The sequence below is a fragment of the Mustelus asterias genome, chromosome 21, assembly GCF_964213995.1.
Source record: "Mustelus asterias chromosome 21, sMusAst1.hap1.1, whole genome shotgun sequence".
NCBI lineage: Eukaryota > Metazoa > Chordata > Chondrichthyes > Carcharhiniformes > Triakidae > Mustelus > Mustelus asterias.
This window is the reverse complement of record NC_135821.1, coordinates 2,902,060-2,916,915: the sequence shown is the minus strand read 5'-3', so window position 1 is coordinate 2,916,915 and position 14,856 is coordinate 2,902,060. Positions and strand designations below refer to the sequence as shown.

The following is a 14,856-nucleotide window of genomic DNA, read 5'->3' as shown; positions in this document are numbered from 1 at the left end:
ACAATGCAGAATTGCTGAGCAGAAAGTTCCGCACACATGAGGACGGCCTCAACCAGGATCTTGGGTTCATGTCGCACCATCTGTAACCCCCACGACTTGCCTGGGCAAGTCTCTACATCAAGTACAGATGACCAGAGGGACCTTGGAGTGCATGGACAGGTAGATAAGATAGTTAAGAAGGAATATGGGACACTTGCCTTTATTAGCCGAGGCATAGAATATAAGAGCAGGGAGGTTATGATGCAATTGTACAAAACGCTGGTCAGGCCACGGCTAGAGGACTGTGTGCAGTTCTGGTCACCACCCTGTAGGAAGGATGTGATTGCACTGGAGAGGGTGCAGGGGAGATTCACCAGCATGCTGCCTGGGCTGGAGCGTTTCAGCAATGAAGAGAGGCTGGTTAGACTGGGGGTGTTTTCCTTCGAGCAAAAAAGGCTGAGGGGAGACTTCCATCAAGAAGGATACATGGAAACGCCATCACCTGCAAGGTGGGTTTATTTTTTTGCTTAATTTTTTTATTTTATTCATTTGTGACACATGGGTGTCGCTGGCTGGCCAGCATTTATTGCCCATCCCTAGTTGCCCCTTGAGAAGGTGGTGGTGAGCTGCCTCCTTCAAACGCTGCAGTCCACGTGCTGTGGGTTGACCCACAATGCCGTTAGGGAGGGAATTCCAGGATTCTGAACCAGTGACTGTGAAGGAACGGCCGATATATTTCCAAGTCAGGATGGTGAGTGGCTCGGAGGGGAACTTGCAGGTGATGGCGTTTCCATGTATCCTTCTTGATGGAAGTGGTGGTGGGTTTGGATTGGTTATTGGTTCTTGGAATGTGGGCATCGTTGGCAAGCCATTCATTGCCCTACACCCATAATTCTGTTGGGCATTGAGTTCCAGGTTTTTGACCACCCTTTTGGACAGTATGTTCCTGATTCCCACCACCCTCTGGGTGAAAATGTTTCTCCTCAAATCGCCTCTAAGTCTCCTGCCCCTTATCTTAAATCTTTCCCCCTCTGGTTATAGGCCCCTCGGCAAAGGGGAAAAGTTTATTCCTATCTACCCTATCAATGTCCCTCATAATATTGCACAGAGTTCTTCTCAGAAATACTTTTCTGAAGTGTAATCACTGTTGTAATGTGGGAAATGAAACAGAGAACTCTTCTTTTTCAAATAGTGCGATAGAGTCATAGAGGTTTACAGCATGGAAACGGGCCCTTCGGCCCAACTTGTCCATGCTGCCCCCTTTTTTTAAAACCACTAAGCTAGTCCCAATTGCCCGTGTTTGGCCCATATCCCTCTATACCCATCTAACTGTCTAAATGCTTTTTAAAAGACTAAATTGTACCCAACTCTACTACTACCTCTGGCAGCTTGTTCCAGACACTCACCACCCTCTGTGTGAAAAAATTGCCCTTCTGGACCCTTTTGAATCTCTTCCCCCTCACCTCAAACCTATGCCCTCTAGTTTTAGACTCTCCTACCTTTGGGAAAAGATGTTGACGATCTAGCTGATCTATGCCCCTCATTATTTTATAGGCCTCTGTTTTTTTTCCTGGAATGCCCTTCCTAACGGCATTGTGGGTCAACCCACAGAATGTGGACTGCAGCGATTCAAGAAGGCAGCTCACCACCACCTTCCCAAGGGACAACTAGGGATGGGTAATAAATGCTGGCCCAGCTAGTGATAACCATGTCCCACGAATGAATAAAAAAAAGATCACCACCAAGCCTCCTACGCTCCAGGGAAAAAATTCCCAGGCGGCACGGTAGCACAGTGGTTAGCACTGCTGCTTCACAGCTCCAGGGTCCTGGGTTCGATTCCCGGCTCGGGTCACTGTCTGTGTGGAGTTTGCACATTCTCCTCGTGTCTGCGTGGGTTTCCTCCGGGTGCTCCGGTTTCCTCCCACAGTCCAAAGATGTGTGGGTTAGGTTGATTGGCCAGGTTAAAAATTGCCCCTTAGAGTCCTGGGATGCGTGGATTAGCGGGTAAATATGTGGGGGTAGGGCCTGGGTGGGACTGTGGTCGGTGCAGACTCGATGGGCCGAATGGCCTCCTTCTGCACTGTAGGGTTTCTATGATTTCTATGATCCAGCCTCTCCTGATAACTCAAGCCATCAAGTCCTGGTAGCAACCTAGACTTAGAGAAAACAGGTTTTGTGCACAACATAGATTTAATAAAGGGTTACACCGGTAGAGCTAACCTACCTTTCTTTTTTGTTACCTGCAGATGAACATGTCATGATTGTTTCTTTAGAGTTTCCACTACTCATGTTTCTTCTTCTTATTCACCCAGACAAAATATCCACTTCATTCTCTTAATATAAGGTTCTTTTTAAGGGGCACTGGTTGGGAGGTAATTAAGCATGGAGAGAAAGACTGAATATTAATTAACCACACAATATCTTTCCAAGATGTGACTAATTGTATGGTGAAAGGTGTCAACTGAATATTAATTGTTTCAGGGACTATGCGCAGCGATGCAGCTAATGAATATTATTGGAACCAGGTATATAAATTGCTCCAAGTGCTTTAGTAAGTAACAAGACAAGTTGAGGCTTTGTTTTTCACTGTTTAAACGAATATCAACCGGCAATGGTCATCCTTCAAGTGTATGGTCGGATTTCGCTTAATGGTATGGACATTTCTTAACCTATCTTGACAATGACATTTTGCTTCCATCAAGGTAAGGGATATTGGAAAATGGGATGTTTTGCACCTTAGGAGACCAGTGTCAGTGTTAAAGTCTCCAAGGATGGAAAATATACCATGGGTTAGGTCTGGAGCTAAGCTCCTATGCTTTTCTGCTACAGCGGGAAGTGGTGCCATAGTGGTATTGTCACTGGATTAGTAATTCAGAGACCCAGGAGCAATGGTCTGGGATCCTGGGTTCAAATCCCACCACTGCAGATGGTGATGTTTGAATTCCAATCCAAGTCCACCTAACCTGCACATCTTTGGAGTGTGGGAGGAAACCGGAGCACCCGGAGGAAACCCACGCAGACACGGGGAGAATGTGCAAACTCCACACAGGCAGTCACCAGAGGCTGGGAATCAAACCCGGGTCCCTGGCGCCGTGAGGCAGCAGTGCTAACCGCTGTGCCACCGTGTCACCCTAATCCAATACAATATCTGGAATCAAAAGCCTAATGATGACCATGAAACCATTGCCAATTGTCGGAAAAACCCATCTGGTTCACTAGTGTCCTTTAGAGAAGGAAATCTGCCAACCTTACTTGGTCTGGTCTACATGTGACTCCAGATCCACAGCAAATGTGGTTGACCCTTAACTGCCCTCTGAAGTGGCCTAATGAGACACTCAGTTCAAGGGTAATTAAGGATGGGCAATAAATGCTGGCCCAGCCAGCGACCCCCACATTACCTGAACAAATATTAAAAGAAAATGCCATGGACCCATTGAGAGAAAATGGTTTCTAGGGTCCCATTATGGTGATCGTCCAATTCATTTCAGCTATTCTTGTTGAGTGAGCGCTGCTGCCTCACAGCGTCAGAGATCCGGGTTCAATTCCGGCCTCAGATAACTGTCTGTGTGGAGTTTGCACGTTCTCCCCCTTGTCTGCGAGGGTTTCCTCCGGGTGCTCCGGTTTCCTCCCACAGTCCAAAGGTGTGTGGGTTAGGTTGATTGCCCATGCTAAATTGCCCCTTAGTGTCAGGGGGAATAGCAGGGTGAATGTGTGGGGTTATGGGGTGGGGGCCTGGGTGGGATTGTTGTTGGTGCAGACTAAATGGGCCGAATGACCTCTTTCTGCACCATAGGGATTCTATGATTTTACGATGATTCCTCTGAAGGAAGCTTGACATTTAGTTCCCACATCTCAATCATTAATATATATTGAGAATAGCAAAGCATCACCTTTAGTTTCCCTCTCCACAGGGGCTGTCCGGCCTGCAGGGTGTATCCAACACTTTTTGCTTCTACTCTTGCCCCCCCATCCATGGGCTGGGGGTAGGGAGAATGGATAGCTATTGGGAGCGGAAATGCTGACTGCTTTTCTGACATACACCCTCCTTGGCCAAGACAAGCCATCATGGTCAATGATGTGGAGATGCCACTGAGATGGGTAAGAAGTCTTACAACACCAGGTTAAAGTCCGACAGGTTTATTTGGAATCATGAGCTTTCGGAACACTGCTCCTTCCTCAGGTGAGTCTGGTAGGCCAGGCCAGATAAGGATGGCAGATTTCCTTCCCTAAAGAACACGAGTGAACCAGATGGGTTCTTACAACACATGACAATGGTTTAATGGTCATCATTAGCTTTTAATTCCAGCTATTCCGATTGCAACAGGATTTTGATCAATTGGGCCATTGGGCTGACGAATGGCAGATGGAGCTTAAATTAGACAAATGCGAGGTGATGCATTTTGGTAGATTGAACCAGGGCAGGACTTAGTCAGTTAATGGTAGAGCGTTGGGGAGAATTATAGAACAAAGAGATCTAGGGTACATGTTCATAACTCCTCGAAAGTGGAGTCACAGGTGGACAGAGTGGTGAAGAAGGCATTTGGCCTGCTTGGTTTCATCGGTCAGAACATTGAATACAGGAGTTGGGAAGTGTTGTCCAGACCCACAGCAAATGACTCTCAACTGTTGAAGTTGTACAAGACATTGGTAAGGCCACACTGGGAATACTGTGTGCAGTTCTGGTCACCCTATTATAGAAAGGATATTATTAAACTAGAAAGAGTGCAGAAAAGATTTCCTAGGATGCTACCGGGACTTGATGGTTTGAGTTATAAAGAGAGGATGGATAGACTGGGACTTTTTTCTCTGGAGCGTAGGAGGCTGAGGGGTGATTTTATAGAGGTCTATAAAATAATGAGGGGCACAGATCAGCTAGATAGTCAATATCTTTTCCCAAAGGTAGGGGAGTCTAAAACTAGAGGGCATAGGTTTAAGGTGAGAGAGGAGAGATACAAAAGTGTCCAGAGGGGCAATGTTTTCACAGAGGGTGGTGAGTGTCTGGAACAAGCTGCCAGAGGTAGCAGTAGAGGCAGGTACAATTTTGTCTTTTAAAAAGCATTTAGATAGTTACATGTATAAGATGGGTATAGAGGGATATGGGCCAAATGCGGGCAATTGGGATGAGCTTAGGGGTTTAAAAAAAGGGTGGCATGGACAAGTTGGGCCGAAGGGTCTGTTTCCATGCTGTAAACCTCTATGACTCCAAGTTTCACCATCTACCGTGATAGGATTTGAACCCGGGTCCCCAGAGGATTACTCCAGGTCTCTGGATTGCTAGTCCACTGATAATACTGTGATGCCAATGCCTCCTCACAGTCATTTAGTCTCTTAGTCACTTCGGGCAGCATGGTGGTACAGTGGTTAGCACTGCTGCCTCACAGCGCCAGGGAGCCGGGTTCGAATCCCGGCCTTGGCTCATGCTCTGTGTGGAGTTTGCACGTTCTCCCCGTGTCTGCGCGGCTTTCCTTCGGGTGCTCCAATTTCCTCCCACAGTCCAAAGATGTGCGGGCTAGGTGGATCGGCCATGTTTAATTGCTCCTTAGTGTCAGGGGGACGAGCTGGGGTAAATGCATGGGGTTATAGGGATAGGGCCTGGGTGGGATTCTGGTCGGTGCAGACTCGATGGGCTGAATGGCCTCCTTCTGCACTGTCTGATTCTACCTAGCAGGGTAGAGTCAGGAATCAGACAGGTCATTTCCCAGGCTAGGGAGGGAGTCAAATATCAGGGTAGTCAGTGAGGTTTAACCGAGGTGTTGCCTGTTGCCATTTTTCCAAGCCCTCACTTTTTCAAAGACTTTTGGCTAAGATTAAGTGTCAGATCGAGCCCAAGATGGGGCGTAATGCCTTACCTAGTCAGCTTGGTTCTTGCTTGTTTCTGTTGTGGGGACCATAAATTGCGTAGGGGAGGCATCGGCGCAGTGGTATTGCCGCTGGAGTAGTAATCCAGCGACCCAGGTGTGCAACTCTGGGTTCAAATCCCACCACAGCAAATGATGAAATTTGAATTCAATTTAAATAAAATCTGGAATTAAAAAGTCTACTGATGACCATGAAACCATTGTCAATTGTAGTAAAATCCCATCTGGTTCACTAATGTCATAGAATCCCTACAGTGCAGAAGGAGGCCATTCAGCCCATCGAGTCTGCACCGACCACAATCCCACCCAGGTCCAATTTCCGTAAACCCACATATTTACCCTAGCTAATCCCCTGACACTAGGGTCAATTTAGCATGGCCAATCAACCTAACCCACACATCTTTGTGGGAGGAAACCGGAGCACCCGGAGGCAACCCACACAGACATGGGGAGAACGTGCAAACTCCACACAGACAGTGGCCCACGCCGGGAATTGAACCTGGGTCCCTGCCGCTGTGAGGCAGCAGTGCTAACCACAGTGCCACCGTACTGCCTAGGGAAGGAAATCTGCCGTCCTTACCTGGTCTGGCCTACATCTGACTTACTTTGTCTCCGTAATAACGACTGTTATTAATGTAATCAGGGCTTAACTTACTGGTAAGTTATGGGATGGCATGGTGGCACAGTGGTTAGCATTGCTGCCTCACAGCGCCAGGGACCCGGGTTCAATTCCCAGCTTGGGTCACTGTCTGTGTGGAGTTTGCACATTCTCCCCGTGTCTGTGTGGGTTTCCTCCGGGTGCTCCGGTTTCCTCCCACAGTCCGAAAGACGTGCTGGTTAGGGTGCATTGGCCGTGCTAAATTCTCCCTCAGTGTCCCCGAACAGGCGCCGGAGTGTGGCGACTAGGGGGTTTTCACAGTAACTTCATTGCAGTGTTAATGTAAGCCTACGTGTGACTAATAAATGAACTTTATTTTGGTAACCATCTTTTTTGTTCACTCCTAGATTTACTCTCCCTGTTAGTGTTGGTGTTTGGAGTTCAAGTCGGGGCTGGCGTTACCACGGTTATGCCCGTTTGTGTCAATGGGCGTGGTGACTGCCGAACAATTTCAATGGGGGAAATGTTTGATCGGGCAGTTGAGATCTCCCACCAGCTACACGCTCTGTCCACGGATATGCTCAATGAATTTGTGAGTATATCAAAGCCAGTCCCGCTTTACAAACTGCTCCGCCGGGAAACTGCTTACCTAGATCCAATCGAGGCATAGATTACAAAAGCAGGGAGGTCATCTTGGATATGGGCAGCACTGATGGCACAGTGGTTAGCACTGCTGCCTCACAGCGCCAGGGACCTGGGTTCGATTCCCGGCTTGGGTTACTGTCTGTGTGGAGTTTGCATATTCTCCCCGTGTCTGCGTGGGTTTCCTCCGGGTGCTCCGGTTTCCCCCTCAGTCCGACAGACGTGCTGGTTAGGGTGCATTGGCCATGCTGAATTCTCCCTCATTGTACCCGAACAGACGCCGGAGTGTGGTGACTCGGGGAATTTCACAGTAGCTTCATTGCAGTGTTAATGCAAGCCTTACTTGTGGCTAATAAATAAACTAACTTTTAAAAGCCAATTACTACGGATGCTGGAATCTGAAACCAAAAGTGGAGGTGGTGACCTGGTGGCATTGTTGTTGAAAGTTTATTTAATAGTGTCACGAATAGGCTTATATTAACGCTGCAATGAAGTTACTGTGAAATTCTCCCAGTTGCCACAGTCCGGCGCCTGTTCGGGGTCAATGCACCCTAACCAGCACGTCTTTCAGAATGTGGGAGGAAACCGGAGCACCCGGAGGAAACCCACGCAGACACGGGGAAGAACGTGCAGACTCCGCATAGACAGTGACCCAAGACGGCAAACGAACCCGGGTCCCTGGCGCTGTGAAGCAGCAGTGTTAACCACTGTGCTACTGTGCCCCCTCAGATACCCAGGGTGATGCTCTGGGGACCCGGGTTTGAAACCTACCACGGCAGATGGTGAAATTTGAATTCAGTAAAAGTCGACTGATGACCACGAAACCATTGTCGATTGTCGTAAAAACCCATCTGGGTTCACTAATGTCCCTTTAGGGAAGGAAATCTGCCGTCCTTACCCGGTCTGGCCTACACGTGACTCCACAGCCACAGAAATGTGGTTGACTTTTGAAAGCCCTCCTGGATGGGCTTTAAATGCTGGTTCAACCAGCGACACCCACATCCCATGAACGAATATAAGATAAAGAGAAAATGCTGGAAAATCTCAGCAGGTCTGGCAGCATCTGTGAGGAAAGAGCTGACATTTTGAGTCCAGATGACCCTTTGGCCGGAGTTCTCCCAACCCCCATCTGCCACTGCAATTGTAGCGGGTGGGTTGCGGACAATGTGACTGTCGGGCGGGAATTTCCGGTTTTTAGACCAGCGCGACCTGAGAATTCCGCCCTTTGTCAAAGCTAAAAGGCGTAGAAAGCCGGAGATATTTATACTGCAGGGTGAGGGAATGAAAGATGAGTCATAGCCATAAAAACAAGGGGAAAGGCTGCTAATGGCAGCCCACAGAGAGAATAGAAGGTGTGAATGGCCAAACGGCAGAGAAGCTGAAATCAGAGGGTAAACTGAAGATGTTGTGGGGGGAGCGGGGAGATGGGTGGGAGAGAGGTAAAATTGAGAAGAAGGGGGAGAAAAGGAAAGGAAAGAGGGGACAAAATAGGGGGAAAGAATGGGGGGGGGAGAAGAATAAAGAAAGACTATAAAGAAATAAAAGATAGAGAACAGTTAAAAATGAAATGAAACAAAAACAAAGGGGTGGAGGTGGGGTAGAGCCAATCATCTGAAGTTGTTGAATTTGATGTTGAGACCGGAAGGCTGTAATGTGCCCAGCCGGAAGATGAGATGCTGTTCCTCCAGTTTGTGTTGAGCTTCACTGGAACATTGCAGCAGGACAAGGACATACATGTGGGCATGCGAGCAGGATCGTGTGTTAAAATGGCAAGCAACAGGAAGGTCAGGGTCCCGATTGCGCACAGACCGAAGGTGCTCAGCAAAGCGATCACCCAGTCTACGTTTGGTCTCTCCGATAAAGAGGAGACCACTTTGGGAGCAGCGAACGTCATGTTGGAGTTGGATAGAACTTTGGTGAGGCCACAGCTGGAGTACTGTGTGCAGTTCTGGTCACCACATTATAGGAAGGATGTGATTGCGCTGGGGGGTGGGGTGGGGGTGGGAAGAGGAGATTCACCGGGATGCTGCCTGGGCTGGAACATTAAAGGGTAGGGTTGAGTTGCTTCCGTTGGAGCAGAGAAGACTGAGGGGTGACCTGATCGAGGTGTCCAAGATTATGATGGACACGGACAGAATGGATAAGGAGCAGCTTTTCCCCTTAGTTGAAGGGTCAGTCACAAAGGGTCATAGGTTCAAGGTGAGGGGTAGGAGGTTTGGGGGGGATGTGAGGAAAAACCTTTTTACCCGGAGGGTGGTGACAATCTGGAATGCTCTGCCCTGGGAGGGTGGTGGAGGCCTCACATCCTTTAAAAAGTACCTGGATGAGTGCTTGGCACATCATGACATTCAAGGCTATGGGCCAAGTGCTGGCAGATGGGACTATTTTACTTTTTCTTACTTATTTATTAGTCACAAGTAGTCTTACATTAATGTTGCAATGGAGTTACTGTGAAAATCCCCCAGTCGCCACATTCCGGCGCCCGTTCGGGTACACTGAGGGAGAATTTACCATGGCTAATCCACCTAACCAGCACGTCTTTTGGACTATGGGAGGAAATTGGAGCACCCGGAGGAAACCCACGCAGACACGGGGAGAACGTGCAGGCTCCACACAGACAGTGACCCAAGCAGGGAATCGAAACCAAGTCCCTGGTGCTGTGAGGCAGCAGTGCTAACCCACTGTGACACCGTGCCGAGTTCTGTAACTTTCGCAACACTCTACCATTCTTTTTAGGCGGGAGCTCAGGTGTTTCTCGTGTGTCAGTACAGACTTGATGGGCTGAAGGGCAAATTCTGCACTGTATGATTCTATGATTCTAGATTGAACAAAATTCTTGGCAATGAACGAATGAAAGTCAGATTGACAGGAACCAAAGGATGAAACGAAAGTCTTCAAAATCCTGAAAGGATCTGAGGGGGACGAATAACAAATGATTATTTATATCGGTTGATGAAATGGTATCAGATCACTGTGCAGGAGGAGGCCATTCAGCCCATCAAGTCTGCACCGACCACAATCCCACCCAGGCCCTAACCCCATGACCCTACTTATTTACCCTGCTAATCCCCCTGACATGTACGGGCAATTTAGCATGGCCAATCAACCTAACCCGCACATCCTTGGAGTGTGGGAGGAAACTGGAGCACCCAGAGGAAACCCACATGGGGAGAATGTACAAAGTACAAACTCCACACAGACAGTGATCTAAGCTAGGAATTGAACCCGGGTCCCTGGCACTATGAGGCAGCCGTGCTAACCACTGTGCCGCCTCTCTGTGTGTTGATTGAGGATTAATGTTCGTAATTAGTTAGCGTTAACCTGATGAGTGCAACGCCACCAAGCTTAACACCATCCAGAACAAATCAACTTGCTTGGCTGGCACTCCAATGTACCATTTTAAAGGATTCCGCCCCTTTGCCACTGCACACTGTGGCAATATTGTGTATCGACTGTCTGGTGTGAGAAATTCTTAACCGTCTTCGAAAAATTGGAGGTGATCGGATTGAAACAAAAGATTTTGAGGGTGGGTGCTGTGGGGGTGTTTCCCCCGATGGGAAATCCAGAACGGGGAGGGGGAGTTACAAAATAAGGGCCTCCCATTTAAGAAGGAGATGAGTTCTCTCAGAGGGTCATTAATCTTTGAAATTCTCCCTGGGGAGCAGAGGAGGCTGGCTCAGTGAATATATTCAAGGCGGAGTAGGGGAGATTGCCAATCGACAATGGAATGGGGTACGTGCAGGAAGGTGGAGTTAATACCACAATCAAATCAGCAGTGATTTTATTGATTGGCAGACTAGACTCGATGGGCCAAATGGCCTATTTGTGCTCCTGGTTTCTCATGCAATGTCCTCTCGTTAACAGAATCAGCGCTTTATTCAAGGCCAACATCTTAACCTCAGCTTTATCAATAGTTGCCACACCTCCAACATCGTGACACCTCAGAACAAAGAAGCTGCCTTACGTATAAGTGTGAGTATTTCTGATGGAACGCTTCACAGAGTAAAAACCCACAAATTTTACCTGCACTCCTCAATTCCGTAAAATCATTAATTCCTCATTAATTAGGATCTTTGCCACACACCACTGGCTAGCCGGGAGGATGGGTGGGAAATTTCTTCCAAAAATGTCCAAAGATGTGTGGGTTAGGTTGATTGGCCATGATAATTGACCCTAGTGTCAGGGGAATTAGCAGGGTAAATGCGTGGGATTGCGGGAGTAGGGCCTGGGTGGGATTATGGTATGTGCAAGCTCGATGGGCCGAATGGTCTCCTTCTGTACTGTAGGCATTCTATGTCTTAGGAGGTGAGGAAGAATGGAAGACAAGGAGGTAGACTTACCTCTAGCAAGCCCCACTCAAGTTGGCACCTGGCCCTGTCTGCAAGCATCTGTATCGCTGCACCTTCCTATATGGCATACGATGAGCCAGCATTGATACAATGGGCCAGTTGGCCTCCCCACCCCTGGCATGCCATCCACACAGTTTCCTTGGTCAATTCAGAGAGTGGGAAGGGTAGTGGAAAGATTGGGAAAGGAACCGATTCTTTTCCCCAACTCCAGCAGCACACATACATCTGGGCGGCATGGGTGTCATGATGTGGAGATGCACGGGTGGCACAGTGGTTAGCACTGCTGCCTCACGGCGCCAGGGACCCAGGTTCGATTCCCAGCTTGGGTCACTGTCTGTGTGAAGTTTGCACATTCTCCCTGTGTCTGCGTGGGTTTCCTCCCACAGTCCAAAGATGTGCGGACTAGGTGGATTGGCTATGCTAAATTGTCCCTTAGTGTCAGGGGGACTAGCTAGGGTAAATGCATGGGGTTATGGGGATAGGGCCTGGGTGGGATTGTATTCGAAGCTGTCTCGATGGGCCGAATGGCCTCCTTCTGCACTGCACGATTCTATGATTCTATGAGATGCTTCCGTTACTTCCCAGAATTAATGTTTCTTTTGTGGGAACCAACCTACTGAGTATCTGTGGGCTATTTTTGTGTGGTTTAAAGCTTAACATTTATTTATTATTGTCACAAGTAGGCTTACATTAACACTGCAATGAAGTTATTGTGAAAATCCCCTAGTCGCCACACTTCGGCGGCTGTTCGGGTACACTGAGGGAGAATTTAGCACGGCCAATGCATCTAACCAGCATGTCTTAGAGACTGTGGGAGGAAACCGGAGCACCCGGAGGAAACCCACGCAGACACGGGGAAACTCCACACAGACAGTGACCCAAGCTGGGAATTGAACCCGGGTCCTTGGGGCTCTGAGGCAGCAGTGCTAACCGCTCTGCCGATAGGGTAGCATTTTTCTATTAGCAGAGGGGCCAATAACCAGGGGGGGGCGTAGATTTAAGGCATTTTTACCCTACTAATCCTCCTGATACTAAGGGCCAATCCACCTAACCAACACGTCTTTTGGACTGCGGGAGAAAACCAGAACACCCGGAGGAAACCCACGCAGGCACGGGGAGAACGTACAGGCTCAGCACAGACAGTGAGTCAAGCCGGGAATCGGACCCGGGTCCCTGGAACTGTGAGGCAACAGTTCTAAGCCACTGTGCCATCGTGTCGCGTACAAGAGTACATTTGGGCACAAATTGCCTGTGCTATGATGAGGGCTAATGACACACCCATCAAAGAGTATGGAATAAAGATCGATAGCATTTAAAATTTAAGAAAAAATGATTTGCAATGTGTTCCACTTTAGCGTGAACACCTGCTGAACCTTGTGGTTGCCATACTCCGTTCCTGGCAAGACCCTCTACAGCACGCAATCTCGGAGTTCAGCAACACCCATGGGATCACCAGCTCCATCTTGAGTAATTCAATGACGATCGCCAAGCAAATGAAGCAACTTGCGAAAGGATTGAGGAAGATAAGTGAGCAGGTACGGTGATACGGGCTCAGAGCATCGCAGTGTTGAGGTGCGGTTACTGTTGTAACGCAGGGAAACGAGGCAGCCAATCTACACATGGAGAACTCCCACAAATAGCAACGGTTTACCAGGATGTTGCCTGGTATGGAGGGTATTAGCTACAAGGAGAGACTGAATAAACTGGGATTGTTCTCCCTGGAAAGACAGAGGCTGAGAGGGCAGCCTGATGGAGGTTTATAAAGCTTTCAGAGGTTTAGATAGGGTGAACAGTTTTTCCCAGGGCGGAAATGACAATTACAAGGGGGCACAAGTTCAAGGTAAAGGGCGGGGGGAAAGGTTCAGTGGAGATGTGCGGGGAAGTTTTTTTTTTAAACACAGAGAGTGGTGGGGGCCTGGAATGCATTGCCAAGTGAGGTGGTTGAGGCAGTTACGTTAGTCACATTTAAGACTTATCTCGATAGGCGTATGAACAAACGGGGAATAGAGGGATATTAGCGGTTGCTTTAGATAGATAAATGTGATCAGCACAGGCTTGGAGGGCCGAAGGGCTGTACCGTTCTTTGAGAATGAGCAAATAAACTGTAATGATTCACGGCCAGGACATGAGGGAGAATTCCACCGCTCCTCTTCAAGTGCCCACTTCAGAGAGCATGAGACAGTTTACTGTGTCACATGAAGAGACGACACCTTCAAGCTCCCCCAGTACTGTTCTGAAGTGTCAGCCTAGAGTTTCCTATTCACTTCTCTCAAGTGGGACTCAAATCTTTGTTACCAAGGAAACACAGGCCAATAGGATTAATTTTGGATTGATCGGGAAATAATATTTCACAAATCTCTTCACAGAATCCCTACAGTGCAGAAGGTGGCCATTCGGCCCATCGAGTCTGCACTGACTCTCCAAGACAGCACCTTACCCAGGACCACCCCCTGCCCCATCTCTGTACCCTATTTACCCCACTAATCCACTTAATCTGCACATCTTTGGACACGAAGGAGCAATTTAGCATGGCCAATCCATGTAACCTACACATCTTTGGGCACTAAGGAGCAATTTAGCATGGCAAATCCACCTAATCTGCACATTTTTGGACATTAAGGGACAATTTAGCATGGCCAATCCACCTAATATACACATCTTTGGACACTAAGGGGAAATTTAGCATGGCCAATCCATCTAAACTGCACACTGCGAGCAAGAGAGAGAGAGAGGGGTGAGACCATGGAGGGATTTGAACTCGAGGATGAGAATTTATAAAAATGGGGCCTTGCCGGATCGGGGGGGTGGGGGTCAATGTCGTTCAGCGAGTGTGAGGCTGACGCTGTGACGTACCTTACCACTGAAATGTTTCTCGCTTCCCTTCCAGGTCACACAGCACGGTGGGACTGTTCAGCAGACGGTGCAGTGGGTCCAAGCTTTGCCTGAAACCGGGGGCTCAATAATGTCGCACCTCTACAACCTCCTGCGCTGCTTCCGCCGAGACACCAACAAAATCGACAGTTACCTGAAGCTGTTGAAATGCAGATTCCCTCAGCAATCAAACTGCTGAAGCTTTCTCTGCGCAGCAATCAAACTGCTGAAGCTTTCTCTGCGTTCAGTGTTAGAATTTACACCCTAGGCTTTTCACAGCTCCAGTCCCACAGCTCTTAACAACCCTTGGAATAATTATAGAAGGTCTATTTAATTACTTTCCCCCCTCCACCACCCCCGCCTCGATATTTTTCACGATATGATGGAATTCTATCATCATGCCCCAGGTTCCACACAAGTTGTGGTGCCGCAAGGATATTTTGTCACTCCCCTTCACTGTTTAGAATCCCCTGTTTCGACCTCTTGCCCTGGCGCCATTTAGACACACCCTCTCCCCCCCCACACCCCGGCCCCATCACCATTTAGACCCCCCACACCC

At 48.5% G+C, this 14,856-nt stretch overlaps 1 protein-coding gene across 1 annotated transcript in view; it reads left to right on the top strand.

Moving 5' to 3' along the window:
• Positions 1–14,496, top strand: part of LOC144509485 (prolactin-like) — a 67,488-nt gene extending 52,992 nt beyond the window's left edge. The window contains exons 2-5 of the mRNA XM_078238392.1: positions 6,843–7,027; positions 10,942–11,049; positions 12,782–12,961; positions 14,314–14,496. Coding sequence (XP_078094518.1) covers positions 6,843–7,027; positions 10,942–11,049; positions 12,782–12,961; positions 14,314–14,496 — 656 coding nt within the window. The remainder of the gene's footprint in view (positions 1–6,842; positions 7,028–10,941; positions 11,050–12,781; positions 12,962–14,313) is intronic.
• Positions 14,497–14,856: the final 360 nt, after the last annotated feature.